Source organism: Solanum verrucosum, unplaced genomic scaffold, assembly GCF_900185275.1.
Source record: "Solanum verrucosum unplaced genomic scaffold, falcon-dt-bn FXZP01000165.1, whole genome shotgun sequence".
NCBI lineage: Eukaryota > Viridiplantae > Streptophyta > Magnoliopsida > Solanales > Solanaceae > Solanum > Solanum verrucosum.
In genome coordinates, this window is record NW_026020340.1 from 941918 (window position 1) to 968413 (window position 26496).

A 26496-nucleotide genomic window follows, 5' to 3' on the forward strand; every position below is an offset into this window, starting at 1 on the left:
GAAAAGTGAAGGAATAAGACCTCTCGTATAAACCCTTGGAGTGTAGTTGAAGGTTGTATTGATTTTTACCTATGAGTTTAGATATGATTGTGAGATGTGAACTGGTTCGGTACAAATTTACTAGGAGTTTATCATTGACTTTTATAAAGATTGAGTTTTGATTTGGGTGACAAATAGTGAGGTATAGAAAATTTAGAGTTTTACGTGGGGTTAAATTGCTCAAATTATGATAGATGACTTAAGAATGATGTACAAGATGAGATATAATTCTACATGGTTATTAAGAATTTAGAGTTGGATTAATACTACTCTATTGATGGGACTACATAGAATGTTATGATGTATTACATAGACATTTGATGGTGAATAGAGGTTATGAGTTTATAGTGTACAGAATAATTTGAGTGACCAAGAATTTCCCTAAGTGTTGGCAATCAGTATGTGACAGTTTAGAATGGTAGCTAAAGCATGGTATGTGGAAGTGGTGTGAAGTTGACTTTGGGTGTGATTTAATAGTTTATCTCGATGATAGGTACTATTAAATTTGAAATTAGTGCTATTAGACTTGCTTGGGACTCGTATTTGTCATGAAATGCTTAAATAGAAAGAGAGATAGCCATAGTTTGAACATGTATTTGATAAGAATACTTTGATACTAATGATGGTTAGGGAGTAATGTAGATGATCAATGTGGTTATGATGTTTTGTTAGTATTAAGAGTGTTGACTTCAGTGGATGTGGGGTTCGATAAACCAAGTATGTGTGCAATTATAATAAGGACTAAATTGGTGATTATGGGTAGCTAGAAAATCAAAGAGATAGAGTCAAATGAATGAAAATGTTTGATATGGGAACAATGGAAGGAGTATCTAGAGTTATTCGACCTTCGTTATGTACATTCTTATGTGACCACCTACTTCATTCTGGGCGTGGGTTAGAGTATGATTCACTTTCTACGTCCGTGTGTGTTTTTGCTTCTATGGGTGAGTCCCTAGTAGTGGATCGGGTGTACCGATTCTGAGATTGTCCTCCTGGTAGGGTGGCATCCTTAGTTAGACTTGTCCATTCCAGTTATGGAAGATTTGGTGTTGTTTGGGATAGTTGAAGTATACTAGTTGTCACGCCCCGAGCCTACACCCTGGGCGGGACCGGCACTCGGAGACCATTGCTGGCCCCAAGCAAACCCTTGGCCTGGCTTTCTTAACTCAGCGGAATAACTCAATGCTATGCAGAGACATAAACAACCTAAATGATACATATCTGGCCAAAAAGGCAACTCGAGTCTCAAAATAGAATACTTACATATATACATAGATAAGAGACTCAAAACTAACTGACTGACTGTCTATGAAGCCTCTAAAATACTTAGATGGATGTTGGGACAGACCCCATAACACCCTGATAAACAAAACTAAGAGAACAAAATAACTGAGCCCTCTGGAGGCAATGAGGCTCACCACCGACTCTAGAGTGCTCAACTGGATCAACGGCGTGCAGAATGCTGATCCTGGGTACCTGCGTCTGCATCATAAAACGATGCAGGCCAACTGGCATCAGTACATGGAATGTACGAGTATGCGAGCTGGACCGCTAAAAACAACTTAAGCTTGAAAAGGGATACAAAAGAGAACTTACCTTGGCTCTGTACAACTCAAGAATAACTGAACTTAATATAAAGCAATGAGACACATGCAATATATAAAGCCTTTGAAACTATTAAAACATGACGTAAAAATCATATTTATAATATCATGAAAATACCATGCTTCCTCTCAAAGTCTACTTGTGCAATGCATGAATGAAGTCCCATACCTCCATCCATACTAAGCAGAACTTATCGAGGAACCAAGCTCTTTTTACTGTTGTGGGAGTTTCTCTAACCGATAACCACCACTATGAAACGAAGTGGTGATACAACGTTTTACCTCACGTTGCCCAAGGACCATCCTATACCTTGCCATCGATATAGGACCTTACTTTAACTTTTGCTTAATGGATCCACTAGCTTAACTTTCGTGATCATCTAAAAAGTATGATCCGAGGAATCCCATGTTTGGCTACATGGTTCTTATGGAGAGTTGAGTTAATATGAACTCGTGTCCCCAACTCGGTGCTCAAGACTACTCCCAAAAATACTTTAGCTCATAAGTGTTTTAAACACATCTTTCTTTAGTTGAGATAATTACTCAAAACTTAGCACTTGAAAACTCTTTCTAAAAAGAACAAATCAAAACCATATTTTTAATATGATCATTGATGACTCGGGATATTCATACTGCTTAAACATTGATGGTATATCTAGAGACCATACTGTTTAAACATTGATGACATACTCGATTTGTCATATCTAATCATATTTTAGAAACTCTTTTGAAAAACTCATCTTTTCTTTTTAAAAGAGATAGTACTCAAACTTCTCAAAACTCTTTTGAAAATCTCTGTTTCCTCTCAACTTAGATGTGAAAACACTTATAACTTCCTTGGGAAATGCTTAGTTCCCTAATTACTTTTTGAGAAATGAACTCAACTCTTGATTCTTGACTTAACTCGAAACTCGATACTCTTTACTTAGCTTGAAACTCTATATACTCTTTGCTCTTTACTAAACTTGAAACTTGAAACTCTTTAGTTAACTAGGAACTTGAGCCTTAGAATGAAGTTAAAACGTTCAATGAAGACTCTTGAAAAGCTTTAAAGACTTGCTTGGACTTACTTAATTTCTAAGCTTGACTTCACTTGAATCGGAAACTAACTTCACTTGAATTGAATTATGGATTCAAGGACTTGATTGGTGTTTGGAAGGACCTCATGATGTTTAGGAATGATTTAGGAATGATTTGGAACAACCAAACTTAAGAAAATTTTTGAGAATAAATTCTGAAAACAGTGGAGTCCGCGTCCTGTCCGCGACGCGGAGCAGATTTTGTTCACAGAGGGAACAAGTCCGCGACACGGACTTGTTTCATGTAAGAAGCCCGACTTTTCTCCTTCATTTTTCCAACTCTAAACCCTCTTAACTTCAAAGGTTCTAGCCCCAATCACTTAGAAACATAAAATCCCTCAACATTCAATAGAATTCAACTCAAAACCCCAACCGGAAACAAGTCCCAAATCATCAAGAATCTCAACAACAATACCAACTATAATTTCAACAACAACACTAACAACTTTAACAACTTCAACCACAACAACTCACAACTTTAACAACAAAGCCAATCCTTTCTTAATGAATAAAAGGGGTTAGGTGTGTGGGGGAAAGGATCACCCAACACTAAAAGCTCACATACCTTGATAGGGATCACCCCCGACGAAAATCCACGATGATCTCCTTGCTTGATCTCCTCTTCTTCTCTTCTTCTCTTCTTCTTCTCTCAAAACCCTCACTCTCACTTCTTTTTAAAATGGTAAAACTGATCAAAATGATCAGCCTAACACATTTATATAACCAAAATAAAAGGCTAGGGAAAAGACCAAAATGCCCTTAATGATTCCCGGACGGATTTCCTTGTCAACTGCCCAACTTTCAAAGGTCATAACTCGCTCATACGGACTCGGAATTGAGCAAACTCGGTGGCGTTGGAAAGATCGTTCCGAGGGCTATGCAACCATAACTGGAAAATACTTCTAACTCATCATGAGCTAGAAGTTACGACTGATCAAAGTTGGCCAAAAATTCACCTTTTCCATACTTAGCCGAAAATTTCCAAAACTTTAAAATTCTTTCCAAAAAAATGAAAATTTCCAATCCTAAGCATCTTCAAAGCTATTTCAAATTGTCGGATGTTACACTAGTGATTCTACACGCACAACCCTGCTTATGAGAATTTAGAAGAGCTTCCATGAAAATTTACAATTGTTCAATAGACTTAAGAGTTATCTTATCATCGGTATCATGTTTTGGCTATGTGTGATTGAATGTGAGGACCATTGGGTCTAGTTTTGTTATTCTTAAGGTTTGTCTATAATAGCTACTAGTCTAGCATTTCGACCGTGGTGTTAGAGGTTCTATATGCTTGGGTTTATCACTCGATGGTGGGTACTTGATCATTTCCTTCTTTGAGTTAGCTAAGTTTGATTCTCCCTTAATGAGTATTTTATGTCTAAAGATCAAATTTTTTTAACTTAAGCTTGTGAAAAGGTTATGTTGTGAGAAGGAAATATTGATAAGATCTATGATGGTTTGTGTATTATGAGTGTGTGTTGGTTGGTTCAGGTTCACTTCTGATTGTGGACAATATTGATTCAGGATTTTATCATGATTATGTGAAAAACATTCCACCTAATTGTTGTGTCAAGGTCCTTGAGAACATGTTGCGGATGTGTGTACGATTAAATATGGTGGTTATTGGGAATAGCTTTTGTTGTTAGTTGAGTTTACATACAACAATAGTTATCATTCGAGTATTGAGATGGCCCCATTTAAGGCATTGTATGGGAGAGTGAGGCTGATATGCCTGAAAGATATCCACATTTTTTTTTATCGATTCAGGTAACCTTTCTTACCCTCGCCTTCTTTTGATTGTTCGAGGATGAACGATGGGTAAATTGGTATCTAATGTAACGACCCATTTGGTCGTTTTGATTACTAGAGCTTCTTATTTCATCAAAATAATTTCCGATAGATTCTAAATGAGTATTTTTGGACTATTCGTAACTACAATTATGAATTTAGTGGGGTAGTTTTAATAATTATTTTAGTTGGTGGTGAAAGACGATAACATTAAAATTAACAGTGGGTCATTTTTACCACTTTTATAATTAGTCATATAATAATTAGGATAATAATACTCAGTTTTAGAAAAAGAAATTTGAAGAGACGCAAGGTTGTGAAAAAAGAAAAATTGGACGTGGCGGTTGCAAGTCCTACGGGTAAGAGTTTTCGTCCAAATACCCCAAATCTTGTTCATATTAATTTTATTGTTGTTATACGACGGTTCAGAACGAATTTAAGTACCATTTGTTGCAGATATGAGGGCCGAATAGGATTCCTCTTAATTTATTGTTAACAAATGATAATGGACATTTAGGGCATAGTTATTGGCCAAGAGTTGAAACCTAATGATTATAAAATAATATAAGGTGTAGGAAATTGTTAGTATTTGTTGATTTGAGAAGAATTGAGATTACACGGATTGTTCAGTGATTAGATAATATAGGTCTGGCTGTTTTTGGTTATTGTAATTTTATTAAAGAATTGGGTTGAAAACTTGTTAGGCATTCACGTGGGTTAAGTTGGGAATTATTGTATGACCTCTTAATGACTAATTAATGCTTTGCAGTGAACTAAGTTATTACATTTATATATTTATATTATATAGATTGAATAGAGTTACACGAAAGTAAAGGCCTGGAGACTGTACGTAATTTTAGTATCTTGTTAGGATTTAAGTTTAACATATTGAGATAGGTAATTAAATATTAGGTGAGTTTTCGGGTCTAGACTAGACATATTAATATGAGTGTTTGTAGACTCGTTAACTTACAAATTATGAATATATACTTGATAGATGGGAAAGGTTCGGAGACATTGAGGACAGGATAAGCATTGGAGAGGTAGCTTGCTTGATTTCGGTTCTTCGGTGGAGGTAGGTTATGATTTATTCTATTTAATAGATAAACTCTTAATAGCGATTGATATGCATTGAATGATACTGTGAAGTTCTCTATGTACTTGATTGTGTGATTGTGTGGCTTGGTTGTGTGCATGGTCTGTGATTGGTCTAAAATCCTGAGACCGTGAGATTTATAATCTGAAAACCTCTCTATCGAAGTGATGCCTTGAATAAAGAAAGCTTGATGTAATATTATTAATGAATTGAAAAGTGGTGATAATAAATGATAAATTAATAATATTATTGGATCGGAGTGTCACGTTACGACACGATATTTTTGGATCGGAGTGTCACGTTCCGACACAGTATTTTTGGATCGGAGTGTCACGTTCCGACACGATATTTTTGGATCGGAGTGTCACGTTTCGACACGATATTATTGGATCGGAGTGTCACGTTCCGACACGGTATAATTGGATCGGAGTGTCACGTTCCTACACGGTAACATTAAAGGAAAACGATATTGAATTAACTTAATGTACTCAATCTCAATGAACGCATTTCCCAAACGAGTGTGATGTGGAGGCATGAGTCCTCGTGTGTGTGCTTGATATTGTGATTGATTACGTACTTGCTTCAATTGTCACTTGTTCATGTTGTTGTTTCTTATCACATGCTAAGTGCTATAGTTGACTTTATACTATTATTCATTGTATATTAGTTTCTACTTTGGGTTGACCGATGATACCTACTTATTACATGTTGCCCCGTACTGAGCCCTACTTGTATTTTTCTTTGTTTTCCTTTTATGAAGTGCAGCGAGTGTACCAACAACTTTGACTCGCCCTCAGCTCTAGCCAGTCTCAGCATATCAGGTTCAAGGGTGAGCTATTCATTCGAGCTTGTGTTGGATTCTCTCGGTCATGACCTGATATCCATAGTTTTCGGACACAAATTACTTTATTTCATTTATTTCGGTGTCTTTGATACTCTTAGACTTAGTATTTAGAGATTAGATGTCCTTGATGTGATGACTTTCAGATTTTGGGGATAATATGTAATAGACTTTAGATGTTTATTTGATTGGTTACTTTAATAAATTTTGGAGCTTCCGCGTTATTGTTGTTATTCGTAGTTGAATTATTGGTATATGTTGGGGTTTAGATTCCTTGGTCCGCCCACCTAGGAGGTTAAGTGTGGGTGCCACTCATGACTCAATTTGGTTCGTGACATTTAGTTGAGAGTTCAAGAAGAGAAAAGAAGAGAGAAGAGGAGAAAAGAGGAAAGGATGAAGGCGTTCGTCGACGTTCTTGAGTTTAGTTGCGGATTTTCGCCATCCCTAAGAGGTATGTAAGCTTCCATAGTGTTGGGTTCTTTTACCCACATGCCAATCGTGATTTATTCAGCGTACTTTCGTTCTTGAAATTTAAAGATTTAAGTTCTTGATGAGTTCTTGATATGTGCTCTTGAAGTTTGATTAAGTTTTGATGTAAGATTCTACTTGGGTCAACTTCAAACGACCATATCTCTTAGAATATAAAGAGTTACGTGAGCGATAACCTATCCAATTAAAGGTATTTGAATCTACTTTCCAACGCCACCAATTTCGCGTCAATCCAATTTCTGAGTAAAAAGTTATGACTATTTTAGTAACCTATACAGTGCTGTTACGAATTAGCCGACGGAAAAATATTAAAAAGAGTCGTTTTTGTCTTTTTACCTTCAAGAAAACCATAAAAGAATTTCTTGACTAATAAAAGGGTCAAAACAATCAGATTTTCATCTTCACTAATGAAAATCATAATTCTTGGCCATAGAGATTTCAAGAAACTAATTCAAGAATCTCAAGAAAGGTTTTCTTTATTGTTTACCTTCAAGCTAGGATTTCAAGGCTTCTAATCAAGTTATTCTTCAAGATTCTTAAAGATTCTTCAAGAATCTTCAAGAATCTTGTTCTTCTAGTATGTAAGGCTATCATACTGTTGGACTAGTTCGTCCTCACGCCCTACATCTACTTTCATATCAGTAAAAGAGTAATCTAGGATACTTTCCCTAGATTTGAGTGTTCTTGAGATAAGTTGATTTTGAGTTCCTGAATTCATGTTCCTTTTAAAAGTTCTATTCCTAATTATTGAATAGCTATATTGTTATTGAGATCTTTCATAGCATGAACCATAACTCTTGAATTCATAATTCACATTCAAGTGAGAGTTAAAACTAGAGTTCAATTGTGAATCCTTTGAGATCCATTATAGATTTGAGTTAAGTTTTGAGGAAGTAAGTAAGAGAAAGAGAAGAGTTGTATATATGAGCTCCAAAATGTTATGTAGACCTACAAGTCAAGTCGTTCATGCCCATAAATTTCGCATGAACTCCAGAAGTTGAGTATATATGAGAGGAGTAATATCTTCATGTCCCAAGTCTTAAGTATTGAGTTTCTAACCCATTTGAGATTATAGTTCTAATCATGGGACTATTACATGTTACCCATGAAGTCTTTGAGTTGAATCGTTCATGCCCATAATTCCGCATGAACCTTATAAGTCAAACAGTCTTGAGATGAGAAGTATCTTTGAGTCATTGAGTTGAGTAGTTCATGCTCATAATTTCGCATGAACCCTTTGAGTTGAGTATTCTTGCAACGAGTATTACCATTGAAGTTCTTGAGTTCCAAGTATTGAGTTTAAACTTTGTTTTAAGACTTAAGCTTTGAAGTTGAGTAAAGAGTAAGAGTAAAGTTCATTTTCTTTAAAATGATATATGGGAACTAAGTATTTCCAAGAGTAAATGCTTTCACATTTAAGATGAGAGAAAACTGAGATTTCCAAAAGAGTTTTGAGCAAGAAAGGGAACATCGATTCCAAGAGAGCTTTTAAGCTAAGTTTTGAGTAATTATCTCAAACCAAAAAAAGAAGTTTGTTTTTTTTTTAAAACATATGAGCTAAGTATATTTTTGGGAGTAGTATTGAGCACCGATATGGGGATGCGAGTTCATATTAACTCAAGTCTCTAAAAACCATGTAGCCATCATGGGTATTAATGGGTCATACTTTTTAGATGATCACATAAGTTAAGCTAGTGGATCCACTAAGTTAAGCGTTCTATATGACGGCAAAGTATATGACAGTTCTGGCAGCGTGGGCAAGACGCACTACAAAAAAAAGCATATATTGCTACAAAATTCACCATAGCTAAATATGAAATTTTTCGTGGCTACACACTTTAGCTATGATATTATTTTCCGTAGTATTCGTGACAAGATGTAGCGTGGCTAAAAGTTAGCTACAAACTTTACATGGTCCATGGCTAAGAACAAACATCTATTGCTACAGATTTTTTGTGTTGTAGTTATGCTGGTAAAAAAAATTGCCACAAAAAATATATTTATAGCAAGTAATTTTATTTTTTTGCCACAACATACAATATTTGTAACTATCTACATCAATGTTGCCACAAAGGTATTCCACTGTAGCAAAATATTTAGTTTGTTTGCCATGTAAACTTAAATTTTATAGCTATTTCTATAGCTTAGTCTCGTAGCAATAATACTCGTGTATAGTTACGAATAATAAAATTCATGGCTATGACATAAAGTATTTGCCATAGAAATTTTTGTATTGTAGCTAACAATTCATATCTTTAGCCATGAAATATATTGAATTATAGCGAAAAATTCACTTGCTACGGAAAGTGAAAATTTATAGATCTGCTCTTATTATGTGATATATATTTATACACACACGCATTCTATAATTTCATTACTATTTAAGAATTTTTGCAAGCTTTTTTAGTCACAAGAGTTGCATAATGTAGATACAAATCTATTTCAAAATATTTCTCAAGTTATCAATAATTGTGTATTACAATTTTGAAAATAGCTACAATATACAATTCTTTTAAGAGATCATCTTGTTGAATCTAAAGCATCATAGTCTTTCCTTATCACTTCTTCCACGGTCTTCAATTGCGCCTTAATTTGATCAACATCATCTTGATTTGTCATTGATATGCTTTAATTTCATTAACATACCTGTAAATAATAAAAACGGATTTTAGCACCAAGAATAAGAACCAACTATATATATATATATATATATAGAATTTATATTCTAAGGAGAAACAAATATGTCTAGATAATTCTTTTACTACAATTTTAATAGATAAAATCAAGGAAAAATGCAAAGCAACAGTAAAAGTAAACAAACCTACAAACTTTTTAAACTTCTTAAAAGGATCTTCATCCCAATATAATCACAACACTTTGTTGTTGTAGTCAGCAAATTATGGCTCCTTGAAACTCCATTGATCAAACTTTGAAATCTGAAAATTCATTCATAAGACACAATTTATTAAAATTCCAAAATAAGTATAAATTAAAAAAATATTACATAAAATTTTTAAGTTGAGCAAGAAAGTAAGGTAAATGAACAGTGAGGGGAGGCGATAGTGAAAAGGGAGTAGGTTATTAATATTCTAATTAGGCTTAAAAAAAATTGGGGGGAATTTTGACTTTTACAATTTTTCATTTTGGGGGGGAATTTTGGGTTTGAATCTAAATATGGAAGAGTTTTAAATCCTTATAATTTAATTTTCTTTCAATACTTAGTATGACATAATATAAAAAAATTATAAAAAATTAATATGAATAATAATGTTACTGACGGAAATTCCGTCTCAAAATCTTTTGCATGTGTTATCACAAAAATTAGCTACAAATTTCATTTTAATCAAATATACATTTTAAATTTAGTACTGATGCAATTATTAACTCATCATTATTTTATGGTTGTGTAGCTATAAAGTGTTTTTGTTATTAAAATTACGGAAAATAGTGTTCTTGAACTATAAAAAATTGAATAAAAATGTCCTCATTTATTAATTTGGTCTAAAAATGTCCTCGTCGTTTATAGTTTGATCCACAAATTTCTCTATTATTACTTAATTGGTCAATAATGTTCTTTTTCATATAAATATATTATTTTATTTTTTTAAACACATTATTTTCCAAATAATAATAATTTTTCATTAGGAAATATTTATCCTACTTCAATTCTAAAAGATTAAGAAATAAAAATAATCTCCATTTTTATTAGATTTTCTTTTATCATTATCGAAATGAATTTTACTAATGAGGTTACTATGTTCTTATGTATATGACCTATATACTTAGTTAAAAAGATATATGTAGTTGAAATATTTTAATTGATAAAATGAGATTAAGAAGGAGAAAAGATCATTTCCTACTTAATTATTATTTAAAGTGATTTAAAAATATAGGATTCTTTAAAAGTAATATATTTATTAGAAAATAAATTGTGTTTAAAAAGAAAAGAAACATTTTATTTTTTATTTGACCCATTAGGTAATAATAGAGACACTTTTAGATCAAATTATTAGCGATAGGGACATTGTTGGGTCATACCATTGACGCTAGGGGTATTTTTAGACAAAAATATCAATTATCGACATTTTAAATCAATTTTACATAATTTAGAAATATTTTTGACCCTTTTTCGTTAAAATTATTATTACAAATTTATCGACAGTAGATGTACAATAACAATTGCAATATATTTTTTTCTCTCTCTCTATATATATGAGTACTTACGAAAAATCAATTTTTTTTTATATACAAAATTAATATAATTACTTATTAAGAATAATAAAGGTCATATACATAATATCTCTACAATTATTAAAAATTGCATAAATACTTTTTAAAAATAATAATAAGTGCTTATATAAAAAATATATATCTTAAACACTTATTTTAAAATAGTAATAAAATACCAAAATAATTAAATATATAAATATATTTATGACTCTTAATTTTTCTTAAAATTGATTATACATTTAAAAAGGTGAAATTAATATTAAAAATAATATGTTTCATAATATATAAAATACAAGATTGGTAAATTTGAGGCTGCAAGTAATTATACAAATCAATAATTTTTGAAGATTGCCTTCTTCTTCTTTTTTGTATTTTTTTTAAAAATTAATTGGTTCTTTTATTTTTATACACTAATTATATAATAATGTATTTATTTATTTAAACTATATATAAGTAATTGAGTCAAATGATGAACACCTCTAATTATATAAAATTAATAATTAAAGATAATTGTCTCAATAAATCAGGTATGAATCAAAATAATATTTATAAATATATTTAGTCAGGATGAAGTTTGAATTAGACTCGTAGAAGTTTGCTAGAATTTGATCTAATTAGTTAATTGAAGTAAATATAACGACTTATTTATTAATTTAAGTCGTATTTAAGATTTGTAAACTATATTGTATAGTAGACTTGAGTCGAACAATTAACACCTCCAATAACACTAGATCAGTAAACATATTATTATGGTGAAATTATTTAATCAAAATTAATTAGATATAAGTATGTATTTATTAAAAGTATATTTGAAATTTACAAGTAGGTCTATAAAAGTAAATCAATTCAAACAATTAACACCTCTAGAATAGATCAATATCATTATAACACATTCCAACTCGTGGTAAAAAAAGTATTAGCTATGAAATTAATCACAATAATAAATTTATGGCTATTTAATTCATCATGATAAATAAATATAGGTTTTCAGCCAACTATATTTCTACAATATAATGTTTTAGTACTCAAAGCACAAATATTTATTTAGCTACAACATTTTGTTTTAAACAATCTCTTTATAACTAAAAGGTTAGTATTACTACAATAAATTTCAACACGTTACAAAATTTAATAATTAACTATGAAATTTTATCACAGCAAATAATCCGTGGCTACATTATTTAACAATTCCTACAAATATTTTATAACTTGAAGCAAAATTATTTACTTAGCTACTATATTTTGTTTCAAATATTTTATTGTGTCTAAAGGATTATTATTACTACAATAAGTTTCAACTCGTGGCAAAAATGAATAATTAGCTACACAATTTTATGATAGCAGAAAATACGTGGCTATATCATTTAATTATTGCCACAAATTTTAGAATTTGAAGAAAAAATATTTATTTAGCTACAATATTTTATTTCAAATAGTTTATGGTAGCTAAAATATTACTATTGCTATAATAATTTATATAACGTGTCAAAAATTTATGATTAGCTACAAAAAGTTTATTATAGCAATAAAATTGTAGCTATTCATCCAATTTTTGCCACAATCATTAGCAATTGTAGCAAAAATAAAGAATTAGCTTTGTTATAAAAATTTTGTGGCTAAGAAATTTTACGAATTTGTAGATAGCTATGAAGTTCAAAATTTTGTGGCTATTACTAGGTTATTGCTACACTTTTTACTTTCATAGCTTAGATTTCGTAGCTATAGATACAATGTGTTGTGGTGACGCTGTATCACCACTTAGGCTCATAGTGATGGTTGTCGGTTAGAGAAACTCCCACAACAGTATTTGCATGGTTCCTTAAGGGGTTCTGCTTAGTATAAATGGGGGCATGTGACTTCATTCATGCATTGCACAAGTAGACTTTGAGAGGGAGCATGATATGTCTTTTATGATATTATGATTATGAGTTAACATCATGTTTTAAACAATTTTCCTTTTCTTTATATTGCACTTGTTTTAAACTGCTTTATAATGAAATGAATTCAGTTAAGTATTCATGAGTTGAGTATTTCAAGTCGAGTATCATATCTTTGAGTCGAGTATCATATCTTTGAAGTCGAGTATCTTATCCTTGAATACTTCTGAGTTGAATAAGTTTGAGTAGTTTTGAATATCCTTGAGTATTCCTTGAGTTGAGTAAGTTTGAGAAGAGGAAAGTATGTTTCCTTTTTATTAAGTTTCAAGCTTATGTTTATGCTTTAGAATTCCTCTTACATGCTCGTACATTCCACGTACTGAGCCATTTGGCCTGCATCTTCTCATGATGCAGACACATGTATTCAGGATCATGAACAGGAGATTCGTTGACACATCCGGGAGTTCGAGTTAGCTATGGTGAGCTCATTATTTCTGGAGGATTTCATTTACTTTTCAGTTTAGTCAGGATGTCGTGGGTCTTGTCCCGACTTCTATCTTTATCAGTTAGAGGCTTCATAGATAGTCAGTATAGTTGAGAAGTCTGTATTATTCATTTATTTTATTAAATGTTTTAAAGACTTAAGTTGCCTATTTTATGGCGAGCTGAATATCTTATTTTTATTCAGAGTTTTCTTTTGAGTTAAAGCTTTGTATTTGAGTTATTGATTTTATTAAGTTTTTAAGCTTTGTATGCTTGAATCAGTTTTCCGCTTGTAGTCAGCGAGGATGAGGGTTCACTTGGGGACCAATAATGATTCTCGAGTGCCAGCCACGTCCAGGGTGTAGGCTCAGGTCGTGACATGTTTATAGACTCGTTAACTTACAAATTATGCATATATACTTGATAGATTGGAAAGGTTCGGAGGCATTGAGGAAAGGAAAAGTATTGGAGAAGTAGCCTGCTTGACTTTGGTTCTTCGGTGGAGGTAGATTATGGTTTATTCTATTTGATAGATAGACTCTTAATAATGATTGATATGCATTGGATGATATTGTGAAGTTTTCTATGTACTTGATTGTGTGATTGTGTAGCTTGGTTGTGTGGTTTGCGATTGGCCTGAAATCCTGAGACCGTGAAATTTATAATCTTGAACCCTCTCTATCGAAGTGATGCCTTGAATAAAGAAGTATTGATGAAATATTGTTAATGAATTGAAACGTGGTGATAATAAATGATATTATTGGATCGGACTGTCAAGTTCCGACACGATATTATTAGATCGGAGTGTCACGTTTTGACACAATATAATTGGATCGGAGTGTCACGTTCCGACACGATATTATTGGATCGGAGTGTTATGTTCCGACATGGTATAATTGGATCGGAGTGTCACGTTCCGACACAGTAACATTAAAGGAAAAAAATATTGAATTAACTTAATGTACTCAATCTCAAAGAATGCAATTCCCAAATTAGTTTGGTTTGGAGGCATGAGTCCTCATGTGTGATCTTGATATTGTTGACTGATTATGTACTTACTTTAGTATTGTTGACACTGGTTCATGTGTTTGTTGCTTGCCATCTGCTAAGTGTCATAGTTGATTTTATACTATTATTTATTACATATTAGTTTCTATTTTGGGTTGGCCGATGATATCTACTCAGTACATGTTACCCTGTACTGAGCCCTACTTGTGTTTATCTTTGTTTTCTTTTTGTGGAGTGCAACGAGTGTATCAATGACTTTGACTCGCCCTCAGCTCTAGCCAGTGTCTAGCACATCAAGTTCCAGGGTGATCTATTCATTCCAGCTCGTGTTGGATTCTCTTGGTCATGGCATGGTGTCCTTAGTTTTCAGACATAAATTATTTTATTCATTTATTTTGGTGTCTTTAATACTCTTGAACTTAGTATTTGAAAACTAGATGTCCTTGATGTGATGACTTTCAAATTTTGGGGATAATAAGTGTTAGACTTTAGAGGTTTATTTGATTGGTTACTTTAATAAGTTTTGAGTTTCCACATTATTGTTGTTGTTATTCGTAGTTGAGTTATTGATATATGTTGGGGTTTGGATTTCTTGGTTCGCCCACTTAGGAGGTTAAGTGTAGGTGCCATTCACGACTCATTTTGAGTTCGTGACAGTTATAGAAAAAGATGACTATAAATACTTGTGCCTTTTCTTCCATTTAAGTCATTAGATTTTAGCTTGCATTAAGAGTAACATTATTTTATTCCTTAAAAGAGCAAAAAACAACAACACAACTCAAATAGTATAATGCCTTACAATATTGGTGATAGAGTATTTGAAATTCTTACTTTTGCTCATGATGGTAAAGGTGGAGATGTCCACAAGGTTACTGCAAAGGGTAAGACATGTTCTTGTTGAAAATGGAGAAACTATCATATATCATGCTCACATGCCAGTAAATTTTGTGGACATAGTGGAATCAAGCCAAAGTCATATGTAAGCAAATTTTACGGTACAAAATATTACAAACAAACATACATTGAGACATTTACCCTGTGGGTGATGAAGTGTATCGGCATCCAATTCCATTTTATTTAATTGCAAATACTGAATTTATGCAGACATCTGGTGTGCAAGTAAGAAGCCGACTTAAGAATGATATGGATATAGCTCCTGCTCGCATGACTAGAAAATGTAGTGTTTGCAAGGAAATGGGTCACACAAAGGCACAATTCCCTACTCGATTTTAAATATATTGTTTATGTTTTTAAGATGAATGTAATTTACGGTCTTGTTATTAATATAATAATAGATCTTTTTAAATACATGTTGATATGCATTTAATCTGTCATGTTGCATTTAAATATATTGTTTGTATTAGACTACACTATAAATTGTATAATAATAAATTGACCATTCAAATGAGTTAAAAAGTAAAAAAAAAAATTAGTATATTGTAAATTAAAAATTAAAAAGAGATCCGTGAGTTGATATTACACTGTATTTGTATTACACTAAACTATAATAAATAGTTGATTTGACCCAACTTTAAAATAGTTGATTTGACCTAACTTAAAAAGAGCAACTTTCACATATAGCAAACACAAAATTCATATTTGTATGCTATAGCAAAATTTGCATAATTGCGCTCCATAGCAAACATATATATGTATAATTCGATATACATATACAAAAAAAAACAGTTGTATAATTCACTATACATATACAAAGAAGGCAGTTGTATAATTCGCTATACATATACAAAAGAAAGCAGTTGTATACAAAAGATCAATTGCATGATCTGTGTATGTATAAAACGAGAAAAAGAGAACGGCAAAAGAAAACTGGGCAGAGAAATATTTGTATTGTATAATTATAAATGTATAGGACAAATATATATATATATATATATATATATATATATATATTTGCATGTGTATATACATTTTTCTCTTGCTTTATACAAACAGAAGCAGTTGTATACTGTAACATCCGACAATTTGAAATAACTTTGAAAAAACTTGAAATTGGAAATAGCCATTTTTGGAAAAATGTGAAAAAAAATAAATTCAAATCTGAAAAATTTGGCTAAGTATGGAAAATAATGAGTTTTTGGCCAACTTTGAACAGTTATAACTCCTAGCTCATAATGATATAGGTATTGTTCCAGTTATGTTTGCAAAGTACGTGGAATGATCTTTCCAACGCCATAAAGTTTACTCGTTTCCGAGTTCGTATGAGCGAGTTATGCCCTTTGAAAGTTGGGCAGTTGGCAGGAAATCGGTCCGGAAAATTGTAAGGGTATTTTGGTCTTTTCCCTAGCCTTGTCTTTGGATATATATTAAGGTGTAAGACTTATTTGTGATCAGTTTTCCTCATGTTTAAGGAGTGAAAGTAAGGGTTTGAGAGTGAAGAAGAAAAGAAGAGGAGAGAAAGAAGAAGAAGAAGAAGCAAGTTTTCGTCGTGGATATCGTTGGGGGTGATCCCTATTAGGTATGTGAGTTCTTTGTGTGGGTTGATCCCTATTAGGTATGTGAGTTCTTTGTGTGGGTTGATCCTTTCCCCCATACACCAAGCTCATTTTTATGATTTGAGAAAAGATTGGTTTTGTTGTTGGTTGGAATTGTTGAAGTTGTAGTTGTCTTGTGTTGTAGTTCTTGTTGGTTTGGTGTGTGTTTCCGGTGGTGTTTATGAGTTGAATCTATGTTATATTGAGAGGTTTATAGTTTTAAGTGTTTGGGGATGGAAACTTTGAGGTGTAGAAGGTTTAGAGTTGGAGAAAACTAAGGAGAAAAGTCAAGTTTTCGAGGAAAAAGGGTGGGGCGTCGCGCCTGTCAGCGCGCCCCAAGAGGGACTCTAAACTTTCCCCCTTGGGGCGGCGTGCCACTCAGAGCGCCAGCAGGCCATCTCTGAAGTTTTTGGCTTGGCGCTCCGTGCCTCTCAGAGCGCCAAGTTTTCCCATTCTTTCCCCACTCTCTCATGCATGTTCCTAGGTATTGTACCTATGTTTTATAGTTATTTTCGACACTCCAAGGCATGTCTAAACATCAAGAACTCATCCATATCATGTGATCAAACACCTTGAATTCATAATTCCGATTCAAGGAAAGTTAGTTTCCAAGTCAAGTGAAGTTAAGGGGTGAGTCTATAAGTTCAAGAAGGGAGTCAAGCAAGTTTTAAAGTTAAGTCATGAGTCTTTATTGAATGTTTAACTTCATTATTTAAGGCCCAAGAGTTTCAAGTCAAGTAAAGAGTTAAGTCAAGTTTCAAGTTAAGTCAAGTAAGAGTTTCAAGTTGAGTCAAGAGCATAAAGTCGAGTTCATTTCTCGAAAGTTATTAGGGAATTATGTATTTCCCAAAGAGGTTTTTAAATGTTTTTACATTTGAGTAAGAAAGGAACATCGATTTCCAAGAGAGCCTTTGGGCTAAGTTTTGAGTAATTATCTCAAATAAAGAAAGATGTGTTTAAAACACTTATGAGCTAAGTATTTTTGGGAGTAGTCTTGAACACCGAATTGAAGACGCGAGTTCCTATAAACTCAACTCTCCATAAGAGCCATGTAGCCAACATGGGAGTTAACGGGTCATACTTTTTAGATGAATCCGTAAAGTTAAGCTAGTGGATCCACTTGGTAAAGTTAGCTTCCTATATCACGGCAAAGGTATAGGATGGTCCTCAGGCAACGTGAGGTAAAACGTTGTATCATTAGCTTCCTATATCGATGGCAAAATATAGGATGGTCCTCAGGCAACGTGAGGTAAAACGTTGTATTATTAGCTTCCTATATCGATAGCAAGGTATAGAATGGTCCTCGGGCAACGTGAGGTAAAACATTGTATCACCACTAGGGCTCATAGTGGTGATTGTTGGTGAAAGAGACTCCCACTAAAGTTATATTACTTTTATATAAGTAAAGTTGAGTTTGTTATTGTTTTATCTTTAGCAAAGCTAAATTGTTTACACTGTTTCACAAGCTTTATATATTGCATGTATCTTATTGCTTTATATATTGAGTTCAGTTATTCATGAGTTGTACAGAGCCAAGGTAAGAGTTCCTTTGTACTCTTTTCAAACTTGGTTGTGGTTTAGCTTTCCAGCTTGCATACTCGTACATTCAATGTACTGATGCCAGTTGGCCTGCATCTTATTATGATGCAGACACAGGTACCCAGGGCCAGCATCCGGTTCGCCGTTGATCCAGTTGAGTACTTCAGAGTCAGTGGTGAGCCTCTTTGCATTCCGGAGGACTCGGTTATTTTGTTCTCTCAAGTTTTGTTTTATGAGGATGTCGTGGGGCCTGTCCCAGCATCCCTCTCCGTATTTTAGAGGCTTCATAGACAGTCAGTCAGTTGGTTTGGAGTCTCTCATCTATGTATATATGTAAATATTTTATTTTGAGACTTGAGTTGCCTTTGTGGCCAGATTTTATTTCAGTCAGGTTGTTTTAAAACCTTGCATTGCATTGAGTTATTCCGCTGAGTTAAGAAAGCCAGGCCAAGGGTTCGCTTGGGGGCCAGTGATGGTCTTCGAGTGCCAGTCACGTCCAGGGTATAGGCTCGGGGCGTGACATATACAAACGATCAATTGTATAATCTATGTATGTATAAAACGAGAAAGAGAGAAAGGCAAAAGAAAACTGGGCAGGGAAATATTTGTATTGTATAATTATAAGTGTATAGGATGAATATATATGTATTTGCATGTGTATATACAATTTTCTCTCACTTTATACAAACAGAAGTGCAATTTATAAATTTCGTTTATGTTTGTATAAGCGAGAGAGGCGAGGGTGGCGAGTGAGATTTGGGAGAGTGGCGATTGATATCTGGGAGAGGGGAGAGAGGGAAACGAAAATATATGTATTTATACAATTTCCTCTCGCTTTATACAAACACAAACACATTTTATACATTTGTGTTTGTATAAAAGCGAGAGAGGCGAGCGAGACTGCCACCAAACGAGAGTGGCGAGCGAGATTCCACCAGGGACAGTGGCGAAATAGCAATAGTTTGCTATAGGGTACAATTAAATCAAAGTATATTTATAACATTTAATTTGAATTAATAGTTTGCTATTATATACAATTTTCTCACTTAAAAAGTACTACACATTTTGAAGAGAATATGCATACTCAGGGTATGGAGAAAATCTTGTTGGGAGCGTCACCCTCGAATGGGCCCTGCAGAGCGCGACCCAAATTTAGTCAGAGGTCCAATGTGGGCTCCGGACATCGGGTGGAAAACAAAAAAAAAAAGAATATGCATACTCTACAAATTTTTTGAAAAGAAAAAAGGAAGAGAATATTTCATACCGCCTATTTTGAAAAAAAGAGAGGAAAATCTTACTGCAAACAAAAATGATTTCTTAGTGTTAAATATATAATTTAAACCAAATTAAGCTATAAATTCTGTCAAATATGTAATTAAAACTCTAGCTATCCGCCTCTATGGACAAATTGGTCGTAACATTCTTTTGGGGCTGTCCCACAATCATCTTAAAAAAAATGAAAGTAAGAAAGTTAAAAAAAAAAATGATAAAAAATTAATAGAAGACATTAATACTAGGAGGAAATTAATTAATTAAAGAAATCAAAATATGTGCTGCCCTAGTGGATTCTAGCTAATTATTGTCAAAGTAGGGCAACTCTAATCAGGTTATTCATAGTTATGATTAAAAAATCAAATTGAATTGTAATTCGAATCAAGCTATTTTAAAAAATTGACATTTGGTGTGGTTCAATTTTTAAATTTTTGAAAATCAATACTAATTGATTTGGTTTTGATTTTACTAAAAAAAATCATAAAAGTAATCAAACCGAACCGAGAAATTTTATATATAAAATTTAAAATTATTTATATATTATTCATAAGTAAAATATAAATATGTTGTTAAATTTTAATTAACTTAATTCTTTAAGTTTATCATTTTCTTACGCCCAACAATAAAATTTTAGGCCAACTATTTAAATCCCAAGTGCAAGTCTAATGAAATCCATTATTTTAGTCTTTACCTACCATACCTCACATCAGATATTCACCCTTATTCTTAACTGAATCACTTTGTTCGTAGTAATGATAATTGAATCCATATTAGTTTTCCGGTGATTGTTCATGTGCTAGGTCTGTGTCTATCAAGATGCGTAAGCCTCAATAAATTTATTACTTTCATACCGAAAAAACCAACCAAACCGACGGTTATTTTTTCATTTCGTTTGGTTTGGTTATAGAAAAAGATGGCTATAAATACTTGTGCCTTTTCTTCCATTTAAGTCATCAGTTTTCAGCTTGCATTGAGTTATTCCTCAAAATAGCAAAAAACAACAACAACAAAACTCTCATTATTAGCAATGGCTGCATTTGTGAACCATATTGAAGAAGAAGAAGAAGAGATTGTTCGCCCCGTGGCCAACTTCTCTCCTAGTCTATGGGGCGATCGTTTCCTTTCTTTCTCCATCGACAATCATGTACGTATATATATATATATATAGTTTCGTGTTACATATATACATGATCAGAGGCGGAGCTAGGTGGGGGTTCATGAGTTCGGACGAACCCACTAGCTTTTTCGTAGACCCTATATTTGTATTAGAATTTTTTATTTTTTATTTTTATGTTTATTAACTTGTGAAGCCCCAAACAAATTGATTTAGAACCCCCAAACTCCTAAAATTGGCTCCGTCTGATGATCTATTATGTTTTCGATCTTTATTGTGTGTTTATATGTCGGAAAATGTAATTTGATTAATTTTTTTGGGCACATTTATAGGTTGCACAAAAATATGCTCAAGAGATTGAAGCATTGAAGGAAGAAACAAGGAGTATGTTGTTAGCTATTAATGGAAGGAAATTGGCTGAGACGTTGAATTTGATTGACGTTGTTCAACGTCTTGGCATAGCATACCACTTTGAGAAAGAAATCGATGAGATATTGGATCGAATTTACACTGAAAATGCAAACTTTGAGGGTGATGACTATAGTGATTTATCCACTTTTGCACTTCAATTTCGATTGCTAAGGCAACACGGTTACAACATATCTCCTGGTAAGTCCATTATGGAGTACGCGTTTGATGTTGTTTATAATCGTTGTATGTTTGCATGAAGCCTAATCGCGTGTGTTCTTCCTTTGAAAAAAAAAAACAGATTTTTTCAGCAAATTTCAAGATGGGAATGGAAAATTCAAGGAGTCGCGTGCTAGTGATGATGATGTTTTAGGATTATTGAGTTTATACGAAGCTTCACATGTAAGGACACATGGTGAAGATATCTTAGAAGATGCACTTGTTTTCTCCACTACTCATCTTGAGTCCGCGACTCCACATTTGAACTCTCCTCTTAAAGAGCAAGTAACACATGCCCTTGAGCAATCTTTGCACAAGGGCATTCCTCGAGTAGAGACTCGATTCTTCATATGCTCAATCTATGAGAAAGAGGAATCAAAGAACGATGCGTTACTTAAATTTGCCAAATTGGATTTCAACTTGCTCCAAATGCTTCACAAACAAGAACTTGCTGAAGTATCAAGGTGGTGGAAGGATTTGGATTTTGTGACGACGCTTCCATATGCTAGAGACAGAGTAGTTGAATGTTATTTTTGGGCATTAGGGGTGTATTTTGAGCCTCAATATTCTCAAGCTCGCGTTATTCTTACCAAGACTCTTGCTGTTACTTCAATTGTTGACGACACTTTTGATGCGTATGGTACAGTTAAAGAACTTGAAAAATACACTGATGCCATACAAAGGTATAAGATGGCTCTTGCTCATTATATTTTTACACTCTTTTATTATGTATAATTAATTCATAATTTCTTTGTTATCATATAGATGGGATATCAACGAAATTGATCGTCTCCCTGATTACATGAAAATCAGCTATAAAGTTCTTCTTGATCTTTTTGATGATTACGAAAAGGAATTGTCTAGTGATGGAAGATCTCATGTTGTCTATCACGCGAAAGAAAGAGTACGTTTGAGTTACCTAAATATCGAATTAATTACATATTTCCATTTCTAACTTTCATATGTTTTGTGTTCACAGATGAAAGAGCTAGTGAGAAGCTATAACGTCGAGGCCAAATGGTTTATTGAAGGACATATGCCTTCTGTTTCCGAGTACTTAAGCAATGCTTTAGTAACTAGCACTTATTATTTGGTCACAACAGCGGCATATCTAGGCATGAAGTCAGCTACAGAGCAAGATTTCGAGTGGTTGTCAACGAATCCTAAAATTCTTGAAGCTAATGCAACATTCTGTCGCGTTACTGATGACATAGCAACATACGAGATTGAGAAAGACAGGGGACAAATTGCAACGGGAATCGAGTGTTACATGAGAGATTATGGTGTATCAACAGAAGTGGCAATGAATAAATTTCAAGAAATGGGAGAGACAGCATGGAAGGATGCTAATGAAGGAATGCTTTGGCCAGTTCGTCCTGTCTCTACAGAAATTTTAACTCGTATTCTCAATCTTGTTCGTATCATTGACGTGACATACAAGCACAATCAAGATGGATACACACATCCGGAGAAAGTCATAAAACCTCACATTATTGCTCTGCTTGTGAACTCCATTGCAATGTAAACTATTCTTGAGAGCCAGAGGACTTCTATATTTAGGACCTCCTTAAAGAATCTTGTAAGAAATAATATTGCAAGTACTTTTTTGCCTTTTGTTTCATTTATCATTTCACATTTTAAATCGTATGTTTTACACTTTGTTTGGATGATTGTACGCATTGTTTCATATTGTATTGTATTGTATTGTGTTGTATTGTGTTGTATTGTATTGTATTGTATTGTATTGTATTGTATTGTATTGTATTGTGTTGTGTTGTGTTGTATTGTATCGTATTGTATTGTATTGTATCATATTGTATTGTTTTAATGAATACAATGTTTGGATAAATTGTATTGTTCTCTGCCGTTTCATAATTTGAGTAACAAATCTACAAGAAAAGTAGCTTAAGGGGTAGATCTATTATGAAAAGATAGGATGAAAGATGAAATATGATTATTAAATAATAAATAAAGATAAAATGAGAAGAAAATATTAAGGTAACAACGCGATCACACCAAATCGGTCGTTACATAGAATGAGTGTTTTCGTCGTTACATAACGATGGATTTAAACGATATGATAATAGAATTGAAGTAACAATCAAAACAAACATTGTATTTAAACTAACAATACAACAACAAGTAACAACCATCCAAACAAGGTGTTAGTAATCCCTCCCTTTGTTTAAATCCAATAAGATTGTGTAGTTTTATGATTTCCTTTTTTATTTTAAAAAAAAGAATTGGGAGTAGGGAAAGGGACAATACTGGAGAAGATTTTCAATAGTTTTATTCTATTCTACTATATTATAAAAGAGAGTTTAGGCCCAAGTATAATATATAATATTCAAGATTGGGACTTTCCCAATCTTGAATATTATATATTATATTTATTATATAGTAGATGTATATATATATATATATATATATATATATATCTCAAATGGAAAAGTCCCAATCAAGGAAGCAACATATATCATTTACAAATGACTTAAAAAACTTTAAAATATTTAAAAGCTATATAATAAAATAGGTTGACTCTCAGAATTCTATCAGACTCACATATATTGGGACAGAAAAAATAACACATATCATTTTAATATTACCAAAAAAGTATTGTAAATAATAATAATTAACAACTTAAAATATCTGAAAGACATTTTAAAAGGGTTAATTTTGTAATTTTATCCATTATCACATAAATTAGGACAAAGTGACCAGTAATGTACATTATTTCAAAGTTACATAAAAATATTATAAATCACAGTAATTAATAACTTCAAACATTTTAAAAAATATATATGAAAATTTGGATGACTCTCCAAATTTTGATTTGTGTCACATAAATTGAGACAACAAAAATAACATATATTGGGTCCATTTTAATTTATTTGTCTTGTTTTTTATATATATTTAAAAATTGCGTAAAAATACTATAAATCATGATAATTGACAACATAAAATATGTTTTGAAAAAAATACAAAAAAATCCACTAATTCTTGAAGTGAATCTATCGTAAAAATAATATAAATCATGATAATTGACAACATACAATATTTCAAAAATGTTGCATGTGTGTAGTCTTATTATGCCTTAAATAGCGTCAAAGAAAGTACAGGCTTGTGATAAAAAAAACTTATTCCTTTATCCACGCAAACAATCGCTTCAAAAACTCGGTTATTAGCCCCAAAACATACCATTTATATTATTGGGCCCGTGCATAGCACGATATATATATATATATATATATATATATATATATATATATATATATATATATATATATATCTCACAAATGGAAAAGTCCCAATCAAGGAAGCAACATATACCATTTACAAATGACTTAAAAAACATTAAAAATTACAATAATTACCAATTTAAAATATTTAAAAGCTATATAATAACATAGGTTGACTCTCAGAATTCTATCAGGCTCACATATATTGGGACAGAAAAAATAACACATATCATTTTAATATTACCAAATAATAATAATTAACAACTTAAAATATCTGAAAGACATTTTAAAAGGGTTAATTTTGTAATTTTATCCATTATCACATAAATTAGGACAAAGTGACCAGTAATGTACATTATTTCAAAGTTACATAAAAATATAATAAATCACAATAATTAATAACTTCAAACATTTTTAAAAAAAATATGAAAATTTGGATGACTCTCCAAATTTCATTTGTGTCACATAAATTGAGACAACAAAAATAACATATATTGGGTCCATTTTAATTTATTTGTCTTATTTTTTTATATTTAAAAATTGCGTAAAAATACTACAAATCATAATAATTGACAACATAAAATATGCTTTGAAAAAAAATACAAAAAATTCCACTGATTCTTGAAGTGAATCTATCGTAAAAATACTATAAATCATGATAATTGACAACATAAAATATTTCAAAAATGTTGTATGTGGGTAGTCTTATTATGCCTTAAATAGTGTCAAAGAAAGTACATGTTTGTGATAAAAAAACTTATTCCTTTATCTACGCAAACAATCGCTTCAAAAATTTGGTTATTAGCCCCAGAATATACTATTTATATTATTGGGCCCGTGCATAGCACGAGCAACACTATCTAGTTACTAATACAAGTTTGAGTTGTGAGTTTGACTAATATGTACCGATAGTGAAAGCATATTTTATGCTATTCGGTCACTTTAAGGCAATAAATGGCGTTTCATAACATAACTTGTAAAACATGACAAATGGCCTGTTATAATAGGTAAAATTACACTAATAGCATAAATATCTTTCACACTATCGCTTCGTCTATTTTGTTGATGCTAATAAGTAATAACTAGTATATGTGTTTCTAAGGACAAATTAAAATGGGAAGTGAACTTAAAATTTTAACAGAAATTGGCAGGTTGCTTTGAAGCACCTATATCCTTCCTCAAATTTTTTTACCTCCACTCGGAGTTGAATTCAAAATTTAAACTAGATAAGTTTCATTTTTAAGTCTTCATATGGAATTCTTACATTTTAAAGAAGTAAGAATTCCTTCCATCTACCTTTCATTTTGTGACATTGCTCCTCTCCTCATTCTTTCTTTCAGGTGTGTATCTCGATGGAGGTTTCAAATCTTTTTTATAATTAACATATATTTATAATTAGTGTCAAAAAAGCAAATTTTACTTAAATTACAATAGTTTTGATTTGAATACTGTATTTTTGAATTTAATTCTATAATTGCTACAGTTTGAATTGGATATCGAATTTTTGATGCTTTTCAAGAGAAATTGACATGACAGGGGTCAAGTCTAACCCCCTAACATCAAAGGGTATAACCTTTTAGCGATGACTTTCAACTGAAAAAATTAAAGAAATATCAAAATCTATTATATATTATATAGATCACCAAAAAGGAGAGGGGCGTGTTGTCTTAATTCTAAGT

The 26496-nt window shown here is 32.3% G+C and overlaps 1 protein-coding gene across 1 annotated transcript; it reads left to right on the forward strand.

Annotated features, from left to right (window-relative positions):
• The first annotated feature begins 20864 nt into the window (after positions 1 to 20864).
• LOC125836971 (vetispiradiene synthase 2-like) lies at positions 20865 to 23103 on the forward strand. The gene is made up of 5 exons (XM_049516113.1): positions 20865 to 20981; positions 21284 to 21560; positions 21661 to 22261; positions 22344 to 22482; positions 22558 to 23103. Exons 1-5 carry the CDS (start codon positions 20865 to 20867, stop codon positions 23101 to 23103), a joined length of 1680 nt encoding a protein of 559 aa, XP_049372070.1.
• Positions 23104 to 26496: the final 3393 nt, after the last annotated feature.

What these genes read in the sequence shown, in the direction of transcription:
- LOC125836971 (XM_049516113.1), top strand. Translation starts at nt 20,865, where the DNA reads ATGGCTGCATTTGTGAACCATATTGAAGAAGAAGAAGAAGAGATTGTT. An exon ending in CTTTCTCCATCGACAATCAT is followed by an intron (nt 20,982 to 21,283) that starts GTACGTATATAT and finishes GCACATTTATAG; the next exon opens with GTTGCACAAAAATATGCTCA. An exon ending in TACACTGATGCCATACAAAG is followed by an intron (nt 22,262 to 22,343) that starts GTATAAGATGGC and finishes GTTATCATATAG; the next exon opens with ATGGGATATCAACGAAATTG.